Source organism: Dermacentor albipictus, chromosome 6 (genome assembly GCF_038994185.2).
Source record: "Dermacentor albipictus isolate Rhodes 1998 colony chromosome 6, USDA_Dalb.pri_finalv2, whole genome shotgun sequence".
Taxonomy (NCBI): Eukaryota; Metazoa; Arthropoda; class Arachnida; order Ixodida; family Ixodidae; genus Dermacentor; species Dermacentor albipictus.
In genome coordinates, this window is record NC_091826.1 from 97,211,948 (window position 1) to 97,233,592 (window position 21,645).

The window sequence follows — 21,645 nt, forward strand, 5'->3', positions numbered from 1 at the left end:
AACGCGCCCTGTACGCGTCCTGTACCTAGTTGCGCGAAATCTCTCAAAAGTTATTGTATTCCCGAAAGCCACTATATATATTACGGCGGGCAACCCTTAAAAGGGCTGACAACGGCGAGCATGCGCCGGCCAGGCCGGACGCTGCCAGGGCTGATAATTTGTTTACGTTTATGTCGCAGTCATCAGTCCCGGCATTTGAATTTGCAAATACTGAGCAGCTTCGAGTTGATATGGAATGCCAACCCACGTAACTTCTTACCAGGACAGGAATAGCAGCGGCCTGGCTGCCAGCAGGCTGCCAGAACTCCGAAATTCGGAGAGGTCCAGCGTGAGCTTCCTACATTCGAACCAAACAGCTCATTCGGCGTGTCAAGAACACCGCCGCTGTAGAGGCATGACTATGCACCGTTCTCCGGCCTGCGGGGCTCGTAGCCACGACATTGAAATGACCACAGAATGAAGGCGTGTGCATGATGCCCGGTGGTCGTTGTCATTTACCATGTACCCAGAGAGCTGTATTCGAACAAGTTCCCATAAAAAGAGTGCCCATATGGCTTCTCTGGCAGCAACAAAGGTGTGCTATCAATCATGTGGACGCAGGTGAATAAATCACAGCTGGCAAAAATATTTGCAGAGACCTCAACTACGATGCCTAGCCAAACGACAGGGCGGTTTCGAAATGTTAAATTTTACCATTAATTTATGGATGCCGACGCAGCTGACCAGACTGCAAAGAATAATTCAAAGACCTACATAGAAACGTGCTCAATTCTCTGTGAATACCATGACACAATATCCATGAGCGCTACCTTCTACTGGTGTCTATAAACAGCAGTTCGTTGTTCATCAGCATTAGTTACAATACCGTGGAAATATTTTCGAGCCTTTCTAAATTCATAACAACTGCCTCGATAAAAGTAAGGCGTCGTTCTTTGTAATCTCAATCTAAACACTAAGCCTGCACGCTACGTCCGCTTCCGGCACAGCAAGAATCCTGTGACCACGTTTATCATGTACCATTAAAAAAAAACTGAACAGCGAACACAAAAAAGTCAGTGATGATTTAAGTAGTGAACGCGAGTGACATGCAGGCATATGGGTGCCATAGCGCACACTAAGCGGTTGGCCCTCGATGCGCCCAGATACCTAGAGTGACTGCATCGCTGATCGCATTCAAGATAGTGCTATCCCTGCCACGCAATACGCAGCAGCCGTCGGAGCAGAACGCCCAACCCTGCCCCCCTCCAGGGGGCCGCTTCCTCCCAGCTTTCCTCGCTTGCACGCGCGAGGCCCTCGCAGGTTTTCACTGACCCATACAGCTCACAGCACCCGTTGAAACTGGAAGAGCACCTTAACCCAGCGCGCCTCTACCTACCCTCCTCCCCCGCAACGCTTCCGCTCTTTTTCCTTCCCGCTTTGCTTCTCTCTACCTACAGATACCTTCCTCCTCCAGCGCTAGCTTCCTTCGCGGCTTCAAACATCCCGTGGCCTTTTTCACTGGCGTGCTATATAGGCTTGCGCGTAAAATTTTAAGCTCTCTTACGCAGCAATAGCTAAATACGAGGTATTCTGTCTCTTGATGTCTTATCGTGAAACCAGCCGCCAATCCTTCACTTTTGCACACAAGATAAATGACGCATTCTATGCTACCAGGCACTCATATAATGTAGATTGGTTGTGTCTCTTAAAGATTGCTGGCATTTGAATAATGCTGACAACAGCCGTTCTCGGAGGAATATTAGACGAGTAAGCGAAATGTGTAGTCGAGGCAGGTGTATTCGGGCGTCATTGTTTCAGGGGCACTTCTAAGGGCCCCGTGTTGCGAAAAATCCGATGTCGGCATCGGACGTCGCTTGGCGCAACATTGGACGTCGCTTGGCGAACCACATCCACGCACGCTCTCCGCGTGTCGCGGAGGGGTTACTGAACTAGTCGAAATGCCCAGAGTACCATGCGTCAGCAAATCGTAATGTACTGTATAAATACAACATGACAGGATATTGTCGGATTCTAGTTTCAATTTACAACAAAACGTAATTTTGTTACGCGGAAACTCAAACACAAGCCCCATTTCCAGCGTTTCTACAATTCATATGGCGCTCATGGCCTCTGTGCGCGCAAATCGCGGAGGCCACGGAACAGCACACCCAATTCCTTCCAACAACTTCAGATGATCCTCACTACCACCGCATCGCGGCCCAAGCAGGAGGTCGCGTTTTAGAGCGCAGCTCTTTGGCGTCCGTTCCTGGGTTTCGCGTCGTCGTCGTCGTCGGCGTTGTCGTCGTCGTCGGCGTCGGCCTCGTAACCAGCTCGCCGACGAATCTGCTGCTCCGCCGCCGCGCATGCGCGCTGTCGGCTCTCCGGGCGAGGGAGGATGATGGAAGGGAGGAGGAGAGACTGTCGAGGAGGGCTGGCTACACAAATGGCTCTTTGGCGACCGTTCCTGGGTTTCGCGTCGTCGTCGGCCTCGCAACCAGCTCGCCGACGAATCTGCTCCGCCGCCGCGCATGCGCGCTGTCGGCTCTCCGGGCGAGGGAGGATGATGGAAGGGAGGAGGAGAGACTGTGGAGGTGGGCTGGCTACACAAATGGCTCTTTGGCGTCCGTTCCTGGGTTTCGCGTCGTCGTCGGCGTTATCGTCGGCCTCGTAACCAGCTCCGCCCCCCTTTCATCCCCCCAGCGCTAGCAGCGACCGACTGATACCGCTTTCGTGAGTCCGCTACCGCACTCACGAAAGACGTCGTGCGCTTCCTGCAACTCGCATTAACCGTCCATCGATCCACACCGATGTTAGTAGTGGGGGACTTTAATGTTGACATAAAGACAAACAGCAATTTCCTAACACTTATGCGGGAGAACATCCCGTTCCTCTCACTCGTAACGCGTCCCACGGCTGTGACAACCTCGCGAGGCACTTGTATAGATCTCGTCTTTGAGAATCAAGCATTGGTGTACCAAGTCGAACATATATCAGTCTATTTCTCCGACCACAATAAAGCTTCCTTCATGACTGTCAAGAACTGTTAGTGGAGTCTTTGTTAAAGGAATACGTGTGAAAAATAAAAAAAAAATTCTGTGATAGCGCATACATGTGTTGCTCTATTTCTTTGCCTCAATCTATCGAAAAGGTGAAACAGCTTATTTGCTGCGCTCAAATTTCGCATTAGGAAGTAACGTAATCGTCGGTAATTTTTAACTGAAAGTTCGCCTTCGTTCAAAGCTTTTGGTGCCAGCGTATCCCTGCAAACGTGACGGCTACATAAGCTGCAGTTGACGGGAAGCGTCGAAACTAGTCAGGGATTTGAGAATGCTATCACGTTCCACACATAAAGAGGCCCTGAATCACTTGGTATCAAAGTGCATAAAGGAATTTGAATTGAAATTGCTCTTTTAGAAATATTTTTCTGCAAAAACTACTTCAATGCGTTCAGGAGAAGGCGAATTATTGTCAATCAAACACGGCATCCGCTTTATTCCCGTTCCTCCTTCAGTGCCTTACACTGAAGGCTACGGCGCAGTAGAGTCGGCCCACAACACTCCGCCTTCTGATTGTCACCGTGGCGTACTATGCAAACTTCATTGTAGGCACCCAAACTTCTTTTTTTGGCGCCAACGACGCGCTAAACATTAGCCAAACGTGGTAGCCCTCAGCGAGCCGCAGTGCGCTTAGCCAGTGGACTGGTGGCAGCACCTCTTGGCGGCTGCGGTATTTACGCTACGCAGCCGACCGCAGCTACCAAGAGCAGCCGTCTAACTGAACGACAAAAAAAAAACGCCTCATGACGACATAAGATGTCCAGAAAAGAGTAAGTACAGGGCCTTCTGTTGAGAAGATTGCGTTTGAGGGAAAGGCCCCTTCACGATCCGCTTGCTAGCTCCACGCATCGCGTATGTCAGCAAAATTTGGTTCAGGCATTCGCAATAGCATTTGCTGTCTGCGGACTGTGTAATTTCACCAAGCCTGAAGGGTGGTACAAAGCCCCTTTAAACGCGAAGCTTAAGCGTCCTCCAATCATTATTTCCCTGGGCCGTGGAATATCGTGCGGAAAAAATATCACTGACGAATGCCACAATCCTAAAGCAAAGAATTTGAGCGCTGCTATATACGCGTTTTCATTTCGCGTGTCAATATTTTGCAATATTATTATATGTACGTGGTTTATATTAGAGCCAACAAGCTGTGGGTCGTGCTCTTTTTTTTTTCATAAAGACGACGCGTTAATCGCGGAGAAATCGTGCTACCATGTGTCAGCGGTGACAACGCCGTCGGGAATGCCATGCCGAGCCTTTCTTGTAGCCGCTCGCCATCGCCGTTGTGATCCCCAACATGTGATCCCCGTTCACATGTTGGTACTTCCGACTGACCTGAGCAGCTGACGCCGTGGTCGAGCGTAGCCCTCCCCACCCCACGCCACCCTGGCGCTCTCTCCCAAGCGCAGATGAGATCACCCACGTGGCGGTGGATGCCGTGGATGCCGGCCACTCATCTCCAGCATAGGCTATTTTCCCTCCGCTCGTCCTCCACTTTAAGCTTCATGCTTTCACCATATCCTCCTCCCCCACTTTTCTCTCTGCACTCGTACTCAACTCTACGCTCTGCGTTCGCTTTCACCTTTCGCTCTGCTCGTTCGCTCGGCTACGAGGCATAACGCCGACGGGGCACGATATCGCTCAACGCAAGCACAGGCGCATAGGAGCTGTGCTCTAATACCTTTCCGTCAGCTCCGAGAAGGTTTGTGAACTTTCCGAAACTTTAGGCAAGAGTGCGATCTTACGTCGAAGTCCATGGGCGTATTTCGTTTTCTTCACTCGGAGTGGAGTAATTAGCCTATAATTTCTCCGCTATGGAAGCCGGCGCTACATAGATTAAGGTCCTAGGCAAGATCACGTGACCACGGCTCACCGCGCCTGTTGCAGCGGTCTAAATTGGTAGGCTGACTGCCGGAAAACTTAGGACCCACTGCTTTAACTATCGTTGGTACCGATGATAACAGCTGATTTGTCTGCGAAGACGTTATGTGATAGCTATAGCAAGAAGAAGTTATCTGACAGCGCGTATAACTTCGTAGTGTATTGCACAGAGCAATAATCTATGAGGTAGCTTTGTAAAGCCTCCGCTTTACATATCCTCCCCAAAAAAAGATTGCCCAATAAACTGTGCTGTTCAAAGTTGCATATAAGTGGAGCATTGCATGACGTGAAATTACCGCTCAGTCATCGCTTACCCATGTATGTCAGTTATGAGGTTCGAACGCAATTCTTTCCATTTGCGTTATATTCCGACCGGTTAGAATTATGAAACTGCACAGGAAGCAGAGGCTCTTACCTTCACACTCCTGGAAATGTCAAGAACAAGAACAGTTCGCATGCTTTTGCCAGGTTTGTGCTGAATTTCATTAAACTCCACCACTATGGGCTTGGACAGGTCGGGTGGAGGAAGGCTGAAGGAAAGGTTACAGACACAGCGCACTTGTCACTTCCAAAGAAATATATGGATATTGCTAAGGAGTTCCACGTGCAAACACAGGTAAAGATACGGCGGGTATATGGAGAGCCACACGGGCATAATTTCTCCGTTTATAGAGAAGCTTTTTCTTATCTACGGAATTACGCAGCGACACAAAAATGATTCCTGCACATCCTCAGTGCAATGAATGTACGTCATTAGGAGCGCAATTCCTTTTATAAATAAAGCTTTTCTATGCTTACTGTCTTAAGTTTTAGGGTATTGTGCGTGTGCTTGGTATATGTTTACATTTTCTATGGTTTCAGCTTTCTGGAAGGTGCTTAGTTTTTTGGCGAGTAAAGAGGTGTAGCGTAGTATTGTACTATTTTGAGGATAAGCATGACCTTGGCGTCGCGCCGTCCCTGGATACAACAGTTAGCCTACATGCTACTCTTGAGATTGCAATTAGACTCCCGAGCATAGTGTCATAGCAAAGAGGCCGATCGAGGAGACGGTGTAATGCGTGGTCACATGGGTCCCGTGGTAGGGGTCTCTGCCTCTGGCCGTCTTCACAGATATGCAGTTACTCGCGATGGTGCAAAACTTTGTGCAGATCTTTAATCTGTTCTATTGTGGTGATAAAAGTGCTTCATAAAACCGTGGTGTTTGGGATCCTTCAACATATTAAAATTATTTTCGCTCCATTATTCTTTTATTACAAGTGGGGAGCGAGTGCATAGAAAATATAGTTCAATGAGCAGCTTGACAAAGGCGGCCGGCAAGTTCTTTGGAAGCAATATAGAGCTTAACGTTGAAAACATGCTTCGGACACGCATCTATAAACGAATATTGCATTCATACATGTAGGCATAAAAATTTGATACACACCCTTAGGTTACCAATTAGTGAGAAAAAATAATAACCGCGTACGCATATTACCACAATAGGATTGCTTTCAAGCATAACCCCTACAGAGTGTACAATGCGATAAATGTTCAGTCATATGAAGCAAAACTACAGGTAAGATCCAGTGTAATAAAGCAATGAAACAGCACAGACTAAATTATAGCTGGGGTTCAGGCTGTCTATCTCAAGAATATACCGTTTCATAGCTTACAAGAACTGCCAACAATATCAATGGCATATATATATATATATATATATATATATATATATATATATATATATATATATATATATATATATATATATATAATGGTGTTCAATTTATGTGGGGGAAGGTGTATTTGAAGCATTTATTTCACATAGTTTGTGTGGCAGAAGCGTACATTATAATATAATGCTCAAGATTTCTCATGCTTTAAACGCTCTTATTAAATTCATGTGTCGTCAATTAAGATACAGGTTGGATGTGCATAATTTCTTTCGCATTACTCTGACCGACGAACCGTGCATTCGCTTAAAGAAATGCTGGCCCTCCCGTAATCGAGAGTAGATGTAAGAATGTAGTGGCAATCGGCAAAGCAAATTGTTGGGGATGACGCTAGCCACCATCTTAAAATGGGTGTAGAGCACGTTCGCAACGACACGCCCCACCATAACGCGCTGCACCCATCTACACTGTGCACTGGTCCGTGTAAACGCTGCCCAGCTGGAAGAAGAAAGCCGGCTGAAGATGGCACGATAGCAGCGAAAAACGTCAGGGAGGCAGAGTGCAGTGCCCGGGTAGAAGAAAGCGCCTTAACAATGTATGTATGTATGGATGGATGGATGGATGGATGTTATGAGCATCCCCTTTGGAACGGGGCGGTGAGTGGCACCACCAAGCCCTTGCTATTATACTGCCTAATGTCCTACCGAGGTTAAACAATAAAAAAAGAAGAGAAAGAAAAAAAGAGGGAAAAACAAAAACAGGAATGCGCCACACAACCTGGCGCCATCTTTCGACGCGATGCAGTAACTGCGCCCCGGTACTCCCAAACCGTTGGCATTCAATAGAACAGAGAATGACAATGAGCAAACAGATTGCAATGAAGTGTATGGTGCCGTCTATGTGCTTCTTGAATGTCGCTATCGGGAATAAGTAAAATACCAGCTTTTTTAGAAGGTACACCTTGATCGATATTGTCCACAAACATTAGGAAGAACTCGGAAGCAATATTTTTTCTAGCTTATTTGTGCAGCAGCTAGGGTAAGTTTTGTGCGCCTGTAATAAGGAATGGGTGCTGGAATTCGCGTTTTATTTTTACAGGTTGCCTAAATGACCTCTGTTCTTGCAACTTGCCCGGATAACGGCTCTGGTTTATGGCTCAAGGTCTATTAGAGGTCGCCGACAGCGGCACCTACAAACAAGTAATGCTTATAAACTGAAAAAAATAAAGTACTGTCCTTGCATAAGATTTTACAGTTTTGTAGCGTGAGCTACACTGGCCGAACTTGAGTGGCTCCGCGTGGCTCCTGGAGAGCCGTGCTGCGCATGCGTGGGGGGCAGTGACGTCACACAGCGCGCAGCTGATGTACCTGATGTACCGGTCTGCGTATTCCTGAGACGTCATAGCCGCGGCAGACGCACTGGCGCCGGCGCGTGCCCAGCTGTGCGCCTCCATTGCGCAGTATACAAGTCTGATGCTGCGCCGGAGCCATTTTGTGCGCTTGCGTAGAGGTACCAGTGGGGGTACACATATAGCGGGGCGTTTGCTAGTGTGGTAGAGGCATCGAGAAGGAGAGCGAAATTGCTGCTCAGTGGCGCAGAAACGCGGAGAAGCCTAACTCATCGGATCCGGAAGTAGTTGCCTGGCAATTAGCGGTTGAACGTAGGAAGAACGACCAGAAGAAGGCTAAACGTGCTGCGGAGACACCGGAGCAGAGGGAGGAACGTCTAGCAAAGCGGCGTCGCCAGGAGGCTGGGCGACCTGCCTCAGCTCACGCTACGTATGTCCTGGCACAGCCAAGGTAAGCCACTGCCATTTCGTACACATTTGGTAAACGGTGCCCTACAATTTTCTAATTGGCACTTCTTATCTAATTTCAATATTTGGGAAGATGATTAACTAATTCGGACTATTGATCGAATTAGGCGGAATGAAAAAAAATAATTTGTGTATCTCCAAGCGACGGCAAACGACATTAGCTTGGTTTTGTCTAGCTAAAGGTGGCATTCGCATATTTTTAAACTCTGGCTAAAATTAGCTTGGGCACGCTGTATATATACAATGTGCACTTTTTCGACCAGGTCAAATATTCACGGGGTGAAAGCGTGAGGCAAGTACGTTATTTTCACGTCTGTTACGAGTGTCAACTTCCTAAATCACATCTTAAGAATCGGAAGAAATAGAAGGTCTGCTAATTACTTCTAAATTGCATGTCTGAAGCTGGAAACTACGGCGGCGCCTCAACTTTGCTCCAAGTATTATAGACTTGCTCGTTTTCGCGAGTGTTAATGAGTCCTTTCCTAAATCTTTGAGGTTCATACCTAGGACACCTAAAAATGCAATCAATAGCTATTTCTGCTCGCTGTGATAAACTCGCACGAGTATAAATTTGCAGTTATACTAAAATTCAACACCACAAGGTCACAAAAATCACTGTGCTGAAGCTGGATTTGCGTGCGCGTCGAAGGTTTATTTTTGAATGAGCACAAAAAGGAACACAGGAGGAGCACCTTGTCCTTTTTGTGTTGACGTGGCTTGCCCCGCTGATTAAAAAAGAATACGCCAGTTCCAACGCGCCCAGTTTCCACGTTGCTGCTTCACTGATAATTTCAGCAAAAAAGAAGGGTGCGTACCTGATAAAGTCTTTGTTCCTTCTGATGACGTCCCATGTAGACTCGCCGTTGCAGATGTCGTTGTGCATGTTAGGAGCTAAGTTGTTGTGTCTGTGACTTCCCTGCCCCCAGTTGCAAAAATGATTTACCTATAAAGGAAGGAAATCATTTTAAGAAAGAGACATCACAATCGTTTATAAAATAACGCCTCACAAGTGATGACCATTCGCTTATTTCCGATGCTTCCTGTTCATGAACACAAAGACGAGTATTTTGTTTTGTTGCCCGGCATGAACAACTGCACAGAAAGCATCATTCATGAATGTCATTCTACACAAACAGAGGAACGCTTATAAAATGTTAGTATTGAAAGTATATGTAAAAATATTTATTTATGTTCGTGCTTGGTGATGTTTGAAGAGCATTTATATTACTGTGCGATTCTTATAGATGAGGTAGCCTTCAAACAGCACATCTGTAGCCGTAGTATAAGTTCCTATATGTATCATTCGCGTTGCCGCTTATGCGTTGAGTCTAGTGGCGCAAGCGCTTTAAAGACGCCTACCACCCTTATTTCCTACTGCCACAGCCATCTAGTGCGGCCGCGACAAGTAAAAAGGCCGGTGGGAGACGTTCAGGGGCGCTGTACGTATATATATATATATATATATATATATATATATATATATATATATATATATATATATATATATATATATATATATATATATTGAGTCCACGATGAATCAACGGTTCATTTCAGTCAGTGGCATGCACCAAACACAAAACACTTCGCATTTTGGCCCCTTGGTTATGAACATGCTAATTAGAAGCTGCAGAAATATCACACACCTCAGTTACCTTCCCTCTGTACTTCCATTCACTATGATTCTTCTAATTGTGTAAAAAAAATTGTGTGCCGTTATGAGGCACATATCAAAAGTAAGGTTGTGAAGTAAAATGAAGTGAAAAACTTTGATATCAAAGCTGGCTGTAATGTTCCTACACCTGTGTATAAGATAAGGTATATGATTTTAAAAGATGCATACCATATGGTTAGTCATTCGCTTAGCAGTTGCAACCATATAGCATGCGTTTGGTAACTATATATATATATATATATATATATATATATATATATATATATATATATATATATATATATATATATATATATTTAGCTTTCGGTGACGAAAGCACCCAGCCACTCAGTTGCGAGAGGACTCGCCCTTTGATTCAGCGTCTCTGTACGTGGTTACAAGGAAGCCTCAGTGCTGCTCATGGTTACGCAGAAAATTCCGTGCTATTGATGGTTGCAAGCAAAATTGAGTGCTATTCGTGGCTACAACAAAACGTCAGTGGTATCTCTGGTTACAAGGAAAACTCAATGATGTTGATGGCTAAAAGCCAAACTCTGGACTGTTCAGCTTACAAGAAAAACTCAGTGCTGTTCTTGGTTACAAACAAAACTTGTTATTGAGAATGATTACAAGCAAAACTTATTGTTGTAAATAGTTACAAGTGAAACTCAGTACTGTTCCTTGAAAAACTAAGTGTTGTTCAAAGTTACGAGCAATACTCAGCGCTATCTATATTTGCAAGCGAAACTGAATGCTGCCCATTGTTACCAGCGAAACACAGCGCTGTCTATCTGTACAAGAAAACGAAGTGCTGTTCATGCTCAGAAGAAAAAAAACCAATGTTCCTGGTTACAAGCGAAACTCCTGCAGCGCGGGTAACTACAACAGAATCGGTAGGTGCAAGCGATGGAATATTTTATTGAAGATAGTGTGACTGCATTTATTCTGCACGAATCACCCGGAGCATGCGCACTTCATTATAGGATGAAAGGGCTTGCCTTGACGCGATACGGCACTTCCTATTCTTCCTATCCGATAGCCTAGCCTATCGGGGGTGTTGTGGGCGTAGAAATCCTAGGGAGTCCTAAGCCCGGCGGTGCACTTGAGATTGCTTCCCATGAAGACTGAGACGTAGCAAGTGATCCGTGTGACGATGGTTCGGTGTCTTCCACTGTTTGCAGTTGATCACGCTCTGTGATTTGGTTGTCTCCCAGCCAAGTTGCGCAGATTTGTTGCTTTACTTCACACGCTGCGTGTCCTGAGCGCACTTGGTCTACGTGACGGAGCTGCAGCCCTCTTCTGGTGCCCACCGTGACCATACGCCAAGCTCTTGCTTGCGTCACCATGCCGGGTAACCATCTCTGGCCAGTGTTAATGTACTACCGCGACTAATCAGGCATTAGCAGTGAAAAGAATTGTGACAGCGGTGCTGGGGTTCTGAGCACCATGGGATTCCGTGCCACCTCTTCCTCTGTAAAGTGTGCACTTAAGCAGGTTCTGGGTTGAAAACCCACCAACATCCTGGCAGGCGACTTGCCTTCGCAAGTCGGCGTTACTTTGTAGCCTTACAAGAACTTCGAAATTATATTGAGCAGACTTCCATCCTTACTTTTTGATACCGTCCGTAATGGTGGGCATGGCCTGCTCCGCCAGTGCGTTTGACAGAGGATAGGATGGAGCGGAGGCAACATGACGCACATGGTTATTTCTGAAAAAAAAAATATTTCAGTAATTGAACTATTGCAGCGCATTGTTTCAAACGAATGTGTAGGGCAGACCAAAACGCATGAAAATCGCTTGCAGTACTTCAAGTGTAAGTAGTTTTCGCGCTTGCTGTCGTAAGAGGCACTGCTTCCATCGATTTAATTTCACCTTCCACTCCCACCAAGATAGTGTGACTTTCCACCGAGCCTGCGTGGTCGATATACAGGTCGATATACAGATATTCGGTCAGCTTGAATGGACCTGTTCGGCTGGCATGGGCCAACATTGTAAACATTGCTGTCAGCTCTGTACCAGTTGCTATATGTAGTAGTCCAATCTGGGATGCCAAAACATTGTACAAGCCAGGTCCGTCGTTCCCATCATGCCTGAATTGATGTCGTGAAAATTTCGCATAACAGATGCCCTCACGGCCTCTGGCAGGACTCCGCGATGGGCCCAGTTGATTAGTCCTTTAATAAAAGTGAGTTCCTGTCTGCGGACGCAGTATGGCATCACACGCTGTCTCTGGAACTAGTTGGTTTGGCCAATCACGCAGAAACTGTCTTTACCTGTCGAAGCAGCATGTCTTCGCTGGTGCTGTCTGCCAACTGTGGCGCGTGGAGAGAAAACTCTGTCAACGCTTGTGCATGTAGCACAGATTGGAAAAGATCATCTTCACCAGTAAGCCCTTGTTCTGGCAGAGGCAAACCACACAAAGCGTCCGCATCCGCGTTCAATGGTCGTTTACGAAATTCTGTGTCATAGTGCCACGCTGATAAAAGGAGCGTCAAACATATGTGCTGGCGTCCACAATCTGTGCAATTGGTCTCTCTGGATAGAATAGACTTTCAACGGCTCATGACACTTCTGCAAACAAAATTTATTACGGAAAAAATAGTCTCAGCACCTATACACACAGAAAACGAGGGCGAACGCTTCCTTTTCCACTTGAAAGTGCGCTCCGCTGGTATCAAGGTCCTAGAGCGAAAAGCTATCCGATAATTTTCGCCCTTGATGCTATGGGACAGCAGTACGAGCAAACAGACCGATGATGCGTCGTATTCCAGTCGAAGGGGTTTCAGCGGGTCACAGTGTACAAGAAATTTTGCCTTGCCCAAGGCACTCTTTCCTTCCTGAAATGCGCTATCCTGGGACGGCCTCTACTTCCACATCCCTCCCTTTGCCAGCAAGCGATATAAGGGAGACAGCCACGTAGACAATTGGGCAATACTTTATTTTAATACGTAACCGAGCACAAATATTTCAGCTGGCTTAACGATGTTGGCTTCGGCGCGGCCAGTATGGCCTTGATGTTATGCCGCAGTGGATAAAATAAACACCGTTGGCAACGAAGTGTTCGCCCAGAAAACACATGGGCAAAAGACAGAAAGACAGAAAAAACATGGGCCAGAAAAGACATTGGCAAAAGTGAGTGCTGCTCGTGGTTCCAATCAAAAGACAGTGCTGTTTAGGGCTGCCAGCAAAACTGAGTAATATTCGTGGCGACAAGCAAAACTCAGCGCTCTTATTATTACAAGGAAAACCCAGAATTGTTCAGGGTTACCGGAAAATCTCAGGGCTGCTCAAGGTAACAAGCCAAACTCAATGATGTTCATAGTACAAGGAAAACTGAGTACTGTTCATGAACATCACTCACTGCTGTTTAAGGGTACCATTAAAAAGGAGTGCTATTCGTGGTTACAAGGAAAACTGCGCGCTCTTCACGGTTGCAAGAGAAACTGAGTCGTATTCGTGGCTACAACCATAACTCAGTGCTGTTCATGTTTGCAAGCAAAATTGAGTGCTGTTCATGGGTACAAGCCAAACTCACTGCTGTTCATGGTTGCAAGCAAGACATAGTGCTGCTAATGATTACAAGCAAAACCGAGTGTTGTATATGGTTGCATGCAATATTGAATGCTCTTCATGGTTGCAAGCCAAACTCAGCGCCGCTCATGGTTTCGTGCAAAACTCAGTGCTGTTTATGGTTCAAAGGAAAAGTCAATGCTTTTCGTAGTTGCAAGCAACACTGAGTGCTGTTCTTGGTAACTAGCAAAAGTCAGTGGCTTCGTGGTTACGAGGAAAACTCAGCGCCGTTCATAGTTAGAAGCAAACCTAGGTGCTTCTCAAGGTTACAAGAAAAGGTGACTGCGGTTCGTGGTTACAAGAAAATCTCAGTGCTTTTCATGGCTACAAGATAAACTCAGCGTTGCTCATGGAATAATGGAAAGCTCAGTGCTGTTCCTTGTTACAAGAAAAACTCAGCGCTGTTCAATGTTACAAGAAAAGGTGAGTGTAGTTCGTGATTACTAGCAAAACTTAGCGCCCTTCATCGCTACAAGCCAAACTCAGCACGGCTCATGGTTTCATGCAAAGCTCAGTGCTGTTTATGGTTACAAGCAAGACTCAGTGCTGTTCAAGGTTACAAGGAAAGGTGGGTGCGGTTCATGGTTAAAACCAATACTCATTGTGTTGATGGTTACAAATCAAGCTCCGCGGTCTTCATGGTTACAAGCAAAACTCAATGCTGTTAATCGTTACAAGCCAACCCAGTAGTCGTCATCGTTACAAGCAAAACTCAGTGCTAATCATGGTTACAATCCAAACTCAGCGCTGTTCATAATCACAAGAAAAACCGAGTGTTCTTCATGGTTGGAAGCAAAACTCACGTGTTCATGGTTGCGCGGGAAACTCGGTGCGGTGACACAAATGAACAAAGATTGAAGTGCAGTACGACGCTACCAGTTTCCCGAACCCAGCGCTCTCACATCTACTCGGGTGCACCCATGTCCGCTCAGGCGCACCTGTGCGAGGCAGTGTGAAACACGTGGCGTCCATTTCAAATAGGCAGTTCGTGTTGGTACGATGAAAATGTAGGTGTGGTTCTGACGCAATGCTTGGGGTATCTGGCTGCTGTGTTTCTGACCGAGGTTTAATCTCACCATCGGGAACGTAAATGTTTGCAGTTCTGGAGTTTGTGCCCTTTGCCAAGGCACCAAAAGCAGGCTCTGTCAGTGAAATCCGTCAGAGTTCGCAAACAGGGTTTGCTCTAAAATTGTGTCAGAAGTCGTGTGGGTTGAGTGTAAATGCCGCGGTGGTTTTCTTTTCTAACCCTGTTGCCTATACCTCATTTCTTGATCTAGGTCCGAACCTAAGGGCGCATCAAATGGCAAAAAAGATTTCAGCGCAATATCTGTGTACTTAAGATCTCTAGAGCGCTTTAAACAATATGTACCTTTGACACACATCCTTTATATTTGAAGGCGGTTCCGAAGTAGTGCTATGCAAGGGCTCGTGATTTCTCGACATGTATATAATACGCACGGGATGTGTTTGCACTTTTCCCGCTGTCTTCTCGCCGCATGTGTGCCTGTGCATCCTTTTTAGTCTTTTACTCTCGTACGCCATGCGTCATGCTACCCTTTCTGTCTACCGTCCAAGAAGGAATAACTCTCCGTTGTGGTTAAGTTGTGCTCACTGCAAGACAGTTACGTTATTTTGCCAAGTATATGTCTTCGTTTTTCGTTTTGTTTGCCGAATATATTGTGTTATAAAGAATCTTTGTGTTATAAAGCGGTGTGATTTATATATGCGTAAGCGACAGTGTTATGCGGAGAATACATCGCGTTTTCATTTTTTTATAGTACAAGAAACCATGTTTTGCCGCATTCGGAAAGACGTCGAACCTTGTATTAAGCGTTTAGTGTCCATTGCCTCAGATATTAGTCCCTAGGGAAAGCCGCGTAGGAAGCGCAGCGGCAGCAGCAGGGTAGCAGCAATGAATGCCAGCAGCCTGGTCCAAGTGACATATACTCCGTTTCATACACAGCAGTCAATGCTGCGGAAGTTCCGGAAAATGTTCGGTGAGAAAATTTATTACTCCGCGCGTTGCGTTTATGCTTCGTTAGGCGTTCCGTCCACTATTCGCTGCACGCCAACAGGATTCACCTAGGCTACTAGCGACGGGTTGCACAAGAAAAAGCAAAAAAAAAAACAAAATAAAAAAGGCCTCACAAGCACAGTAGCAGCCGCATGTCATAGTGTTGTTGTTTCTAAGGATTAAAACTTTTGTCGTTTAATAATGAAGCTATATAAGCAACTGTTGCGTGCAATTGCGGTCAAAAAACACCGAACTATATCCAAGTGCCAATGAAGCCACTGCAAGAAGTCTGTCTCCACTTCGTTGACATCCATGTATAGGACGTAGTACAGGTGCCTCCCTTATTACAACTAGCACTATAATTGGTTATGATAGTTTAGTTCTGATTTAAAAAGTTTGAAAGACAGAGAAATAGCTAAGTGGTGCCAACGCTTTCTTTACTATGTGGCGTCTGAGATATACCCGTTACAAAAGCATTCATTCATTCACAAAACTTTATTAGTGTCCTGAAGCCCGGTCTTTTCAGACCGAGGCGGGCCGCGTCCACGTCGGCACCGCCAGGCCGAGCCTTATGGCGTCATCGTGGACCCTCTGGACAGCCCGTGTTACAAAAGCATCACTTGGTTGCCATCATCACAAGCTTCATGATGTCGCACGAGAGATCGCTGCACATTCGGTCTCTGATCGCCAATCAGCCTTTTATCTAGAAATTCTCGGTAGCAATAGAAAAAAACCAAGACATAAGCACACACGACATCTGTAGATGCCTATGAAATGCCAATCATGCCTCGTTTCGCAGCAACTGGTGTAATTGTGCAAACAGTTGAATATCGTTATTTTTCGTACGCTTTTCAAATACCTCCTGCACCACGCACCGCAATTGTACTGCTTAAGCGATGTCACACTTATTGGAGGCCATTATTTGCACGAACAGTCATGATAAATATGTTTCTAATTATCACTTAGAGTGAGTACTTCACACATATTGCAAATTACGGTTTGTAGGGTACTTCGTGGTTCATAGGTACTGGGGGGGGGGGGGGGGGAGAAATTCTCAGGATGGCGCCAATTTCCTGTTGTGCGCTTGGAAACTCGACGATGTGAGGCATTGGTGTTCCATTAATTTCAGAACGTCAATGCAGAAATCAGTACTTTGGTAGAAACGTAGGTAGAACAAGCCTGCAATTTAGCCACAAGCTTGAGGATCACTAGCTTCAATACTTATCTCGGTAGCTCAATTGGTAGACCATCGCACGCGTAATGCGAAATACGTCGGATTGTTGCCCATCTGGTGCAAGTTGTTTATTCATCCATTTTCAATTCCGTTAATTTATCATTTCTTTAATTCAATAAGTAAGTACAAGTAATTTCCCCTGTCTTTTTCTTGATGTCTATGTTTGTTGGCTTCTTATGATACTGCCGCTAGGTGTCACGAGCCAGCGCTGAAAAAAGAAGTTGGGACTGGAACGCGCGCTAAGCAAGAGACGGGCGCTGGAGTAGAAGTAGTAGCTGAGGACGCCGGCTTGAATTTATTGCACGCCATCTTGTACAACTGTCTGCCTCGCCGACCCCAGGCACATCTTACATTGTCTTTTCGTGAAATAACTGATGGAGGTGCGGGGTACGGTTCATCCGATGCCACAAACACCACCTGGTAGCAGGAGTACCAGCCCTATACTAGTGGACACCCCTGTTCACCGTGCAAGAAGGAGAATCCGAGGATTGCCTCCGGAGCTTGATCCTCTCTCCGCAACAACATCGACGCCCGCACACATCGGTATGGAAGGAATATCGACGTCCCTACCGACCACTAGGCAAGGAACGGCCACAACGGCAACTCAGTATCTCCTGCAAAATCTCCGAGTGCCGAAAGTGTTCCACGGGGATATCTAAGAGGATGTAGAAGACCGGTTAGTCCAGTTTGAGCGCGTTGCCGAGATAAACGAATGGAGCGACGCGGCGAAGTTAAGGAACGTCTACTTCAGCTTGGGGGACGGTGCGCGCACTTCGTTCGAGAACCGAGAAGGGCTCATCAAATCGTGGCTCGAGTTCCGTCGTGCCTTGCTGGAGACCTACACCAATGCTGATCGCCGCGAACGAGCCGAACGGGCGCTCCAATCCCGCATTCATCTGCCGAACGAGAGCGTGACGCCGTGCGTCGAGGATATGACGCGCCTACTCCGTCGGGTGGACCCAACCATGTCCGAGCAAAAGAAGCTGCGCCATCTAATGCGGGCAGTTAAGGAACAGCTATTTGCTGGCCTTGTTCGAAGCCCGCCGAAGACCGTGGCTGAATTCTTAACCGAAGCCACCACGATAGAAAAGATGTTACACCTGCGCTCAGCTTTCTATGAAAGGCAAGTGAACGCAACTTCACCTTCGGACCAGCGCTCACCTCCGTACGGCAGGCACGCGAACGCTGCTTCACGGACGGACGCGATGAAACGTGGACGTTCTCCGCGACCTTATCCGCTCTGTGATGCGTGATGAACTTCAACAGCTCGCCTGCCCGCCACAGCCCACGCTAAGTTCCATTTCTGCCCTTGCTAGGAACGAATTGCAGCAAGCGATCCAAGGTCCCGTTCCAAGCAGCAATGCGCCGCCTCTGACAGCACAGTTGCAGCGGCTGTCATATGCGGAAGTTTTGAGGCGAGTCCCTGTCCCCGTTCCGACTCATTTCGACCCCGCAACGTCATACGCCGCGTCATACGTCCAGCCGCTCTCATAAGTGCAACCTATCCAACGTATGGAGGATCGGCGTCCGCTCGAAAGGAAGTCTGACCTCTGGCGTACCCCGGACAGAAGGCCTCTGTGCTATCATTGTGGAGAAGCCGGTCACGTATACTGCGAGTGCACATACCACCACCTCGGACTGCAAGGCTTTGCCGCGGATTCACCAAGGCCCAGACATGGCGAAAGGCCTAGGGCGATTGAAGAGTACTTGACCCAGCAGAGTATGCCACTGTTCCCGCGGTGGCATTCGCACTCGCCGTCCCCCAGGCGTCCTTCCCCCGCTCCTAGAAGCCCTCCAATGGCAGCGCAGGGGCGATCGCCAAGCCCTCGCCGGGAAAACTAAGAACAAGGACCTTCGGGGGCGAGGCCGCTGATAATCGCCCTTCCGAAGACCTCCCATCGACGCGAGCACGGTCTATTCAGCCCGATTCAACGACGACAGCAGCCGACCTCAGCGACAGATTGTCGCTAGACATACCTGTTGTGCTCGACGGCCGCCACTTGAGTGCGTTATTGGACATGGGTGCCCACTACTCAATCTTGTGCGGAAAACTAGCGAAGGAACTTAGAAAAGCCATCACGCCTTGGGGGGTCTGGAACGCAAATTCGTACTGCTGGCGGTCACATCGTAACACCGTTGGGCATGTGCACGGTCAGAGTACAAATTCGCGGGTCCACGTTTCCAGCCAGCTACCTTATACTCCGCGATTCTTCTCGGGACCTCATCTTGGGCGTCGACTTTCTCCGAGAGTATGGCACCATTATATACCTCGGGGAGCGCACTGTGACTTTTTATACAGAAAGAGCAGCGAACAACTGCGACAATTGCCGACGTAACGCGATTCGAGTTTACGCCGACAGTGTAACTGTACCATCACGCGCAAGTGTCCTGGTAACGGTCGTGTGCGACGATCTGAGTGACGGCGAAGCTGTTGCAGAGGGCAATTCCTCTCTTATGCATAATCATGGTGTATGTGCAGCCCGCAGTCTCATTATGCTTCGAAGTGGACTTTGGAAGCTCCTCGTGACGAATTTCAGCCAGGAACGTCGGCACCTATTTCGTCGTACTACTATCGCTTTCGCTGAGCCCATAGCCGACGTTGCTGAATGCTTTGGGTCCATGACGAAGGAGAACCCAGCTCAGACACTCAGCAATATCGACATCAATTCAGACCTTTCGGAGGAAAAGCAGAAAGTGCTGCGCGAGTTGCTCCTTTGGTTCAAGGAGTGCTTCGCATCTTCCTCTAAGATACGCCAGACGCCCAACACGAGGTACCGCATTATCACGTATGACGATTCTCGTCCCAGACGACAATTGCATTATCGCGTATCGGCGAAAGAGCGCAACGTGATTAATGCACAAGTGAAAGAAATGCTTCACGATGACGTCATACAACCATTCTAAAGCCCTTGGTCATCGCCGGTGGTCCTCGTCAAAAAGAAAGAGGGAACGCTTAGGTTCTGCGTAGACTATAGAAAGTTGAATAACGTCACAAACAAGACGTTTATCCGCTTCCGCGGATCGATGATTCGTTAGATCGACTGCGGCGAACCAGGTATTTTTCATCCATAGATCTGAAGAGCGGATATTTACAAATCGAAGTTGACGAACGAAATCGCGAAAAACTGCCTTTGTTACCCCGGATGGACTGTACGACTTTAGAGTACTTCCATTCGGCCTGTGTTCTGCACCGGCCCCATTCTAGCGAATGATGGACACTGTTCTGACGGGTCTGAACTGGCACAGCTGTTTAGTCTACTGAGATGACATCGTCGTGTCTGCGGCGACCTTCAAAGAACATCTGAAGCGTTTAGAGGCGGTACTTGAGGCGCTTCGCTCCGCTAATCCCGCACTAAAGCCAGAAAAGTGTCACTTCGGTTACGAAGAGCTGAAGTTTCTCGGCCATGTCGTGAACGCCGATGGCGTCCAGCCTGACCCACACAAAACATCTGCTTTTGATGCTTTTCCGACTCCTCGTGACAAGAAAGCAGCACGCCGCTTTCTCGGTCTGTGTGCGTGCTATCGTCGCTTCATCGCTAATTTCTCGCGCATCGCCGAACCACTCATACGCCTCACCAGAGAAGACACACCCTTCGTTTGGACGGATGAGCAGGACGCAGCTTTCACCGAGTTACGGCAACGCCTGCAGGAATCACCCGTTCTCGCTCACTTTGATGAGGACGCTGGCACCGAGGTGCATACCGATGCAAGTAACATCTGTCTTGGCGCTGTACTCGTTCAACACCAGGAATGCGTCGAGCGAGTCATCGCTTACGCCAGTCGCACGGTTTCACGCGCCGAAATCAACTACGCCACCTCAGAGAAAGACTATCTAGCGGTTGTGTTGGCTATCATGAAATTTCGGCCTTATCTCTAAGGTCGCCCTTAATTAAATTAAAGTTAAGATAATTAAAAATCGAGCCTCTCGGTTAACTCCCTTTCTCCTACATTAGATACGTGTATTTCAATAATTGCTCTGAAGCCATCAGTTACTAAGTTCGATAGTTGCATTTAGTGAGTTATTCATTTTGATTTCTAGTTTAAGTAACGCCTGCCTATTTGATACAATAGATAAATATACGGATACGTGACTCAAGAAAGCTGGCCAACCTACATTGCGGTAGGACAACTGGTGTTCCTCAAAAAGAGCCTTGTCATTCTCGGCTTTCACCTAACCTGCCTAGGATGACACGGCCGGTTTTCACGAAATGGTACCTCATATATACATACATATATATATATATATATATATATATATATATATATATATATATATATATATATATATATATATATATATATATATATATATATATATATATATATATATATATATATATATGTATATGTATATATATACATATATATATATATATATATATATATATTATATATATTTATATATATATATGTGTGTGTGTGCGTGTGTGTGTGTGTGTGTGTGTGTGTGTGTGTGTGTGCGTGCGTGCGTGTGTGTGTCCAGGGAAAACACGGGGAAGGCGGGAGATGGAAATCCAAGACGTTGAGCGAAACGAGAACAACGTGAAAGCAGGACCCAACGTTTCGACAAGTGGACTTTTCTTCAAGGCAACAAATTCTTTCCTCGCCACATTACATAGGTGGGGTTCTTCTAAAGGGTAGAGGGTGTAAGGCGGATGGGTGAGACAACGTGCGAAGGTGTGTCAGCGTGTCGAATTGAGAATAAAGGACAGCTGTGCACAAAGCCAGTGACCCGGCCGAATGTCAAGCACGTGTCAATGCCGACGTGTTAGCCAGCGTGTCAACGGCGTCTGACACG

At 46.9% G+C, this 21,645-nt stretch overlaps 1 protein-coding gene across 1 annotated transcript in view; it reads right to left on the bottom strand.

Annotated features, from left to right (window-relative positions):
* The window catches only part of LOC135907489 (calcium-activated chloride channel regulator 1-like), a 187,096-nt gene that overhangs the window by 99,715 nt on the left and 65,736 nt on the right, over nt 1–21,645 (bottom strand). Inside the window, exons 6-7 of the mRNA XM_070541073.1 lie at nt 9,191–9,318; nt 5,326–5,440 (exon numbers count right to left, since the gene is read on the bottom strand). Coding sequence (XP_070397174.1) covers nt 5,326–5,440; nt 9,191–9,318 — 243 coding nt within the window. The remainder of the gene's footprint in view (nt 1–5,325; nt 5,441–9,190; nt 9,319–21,645) is intronic.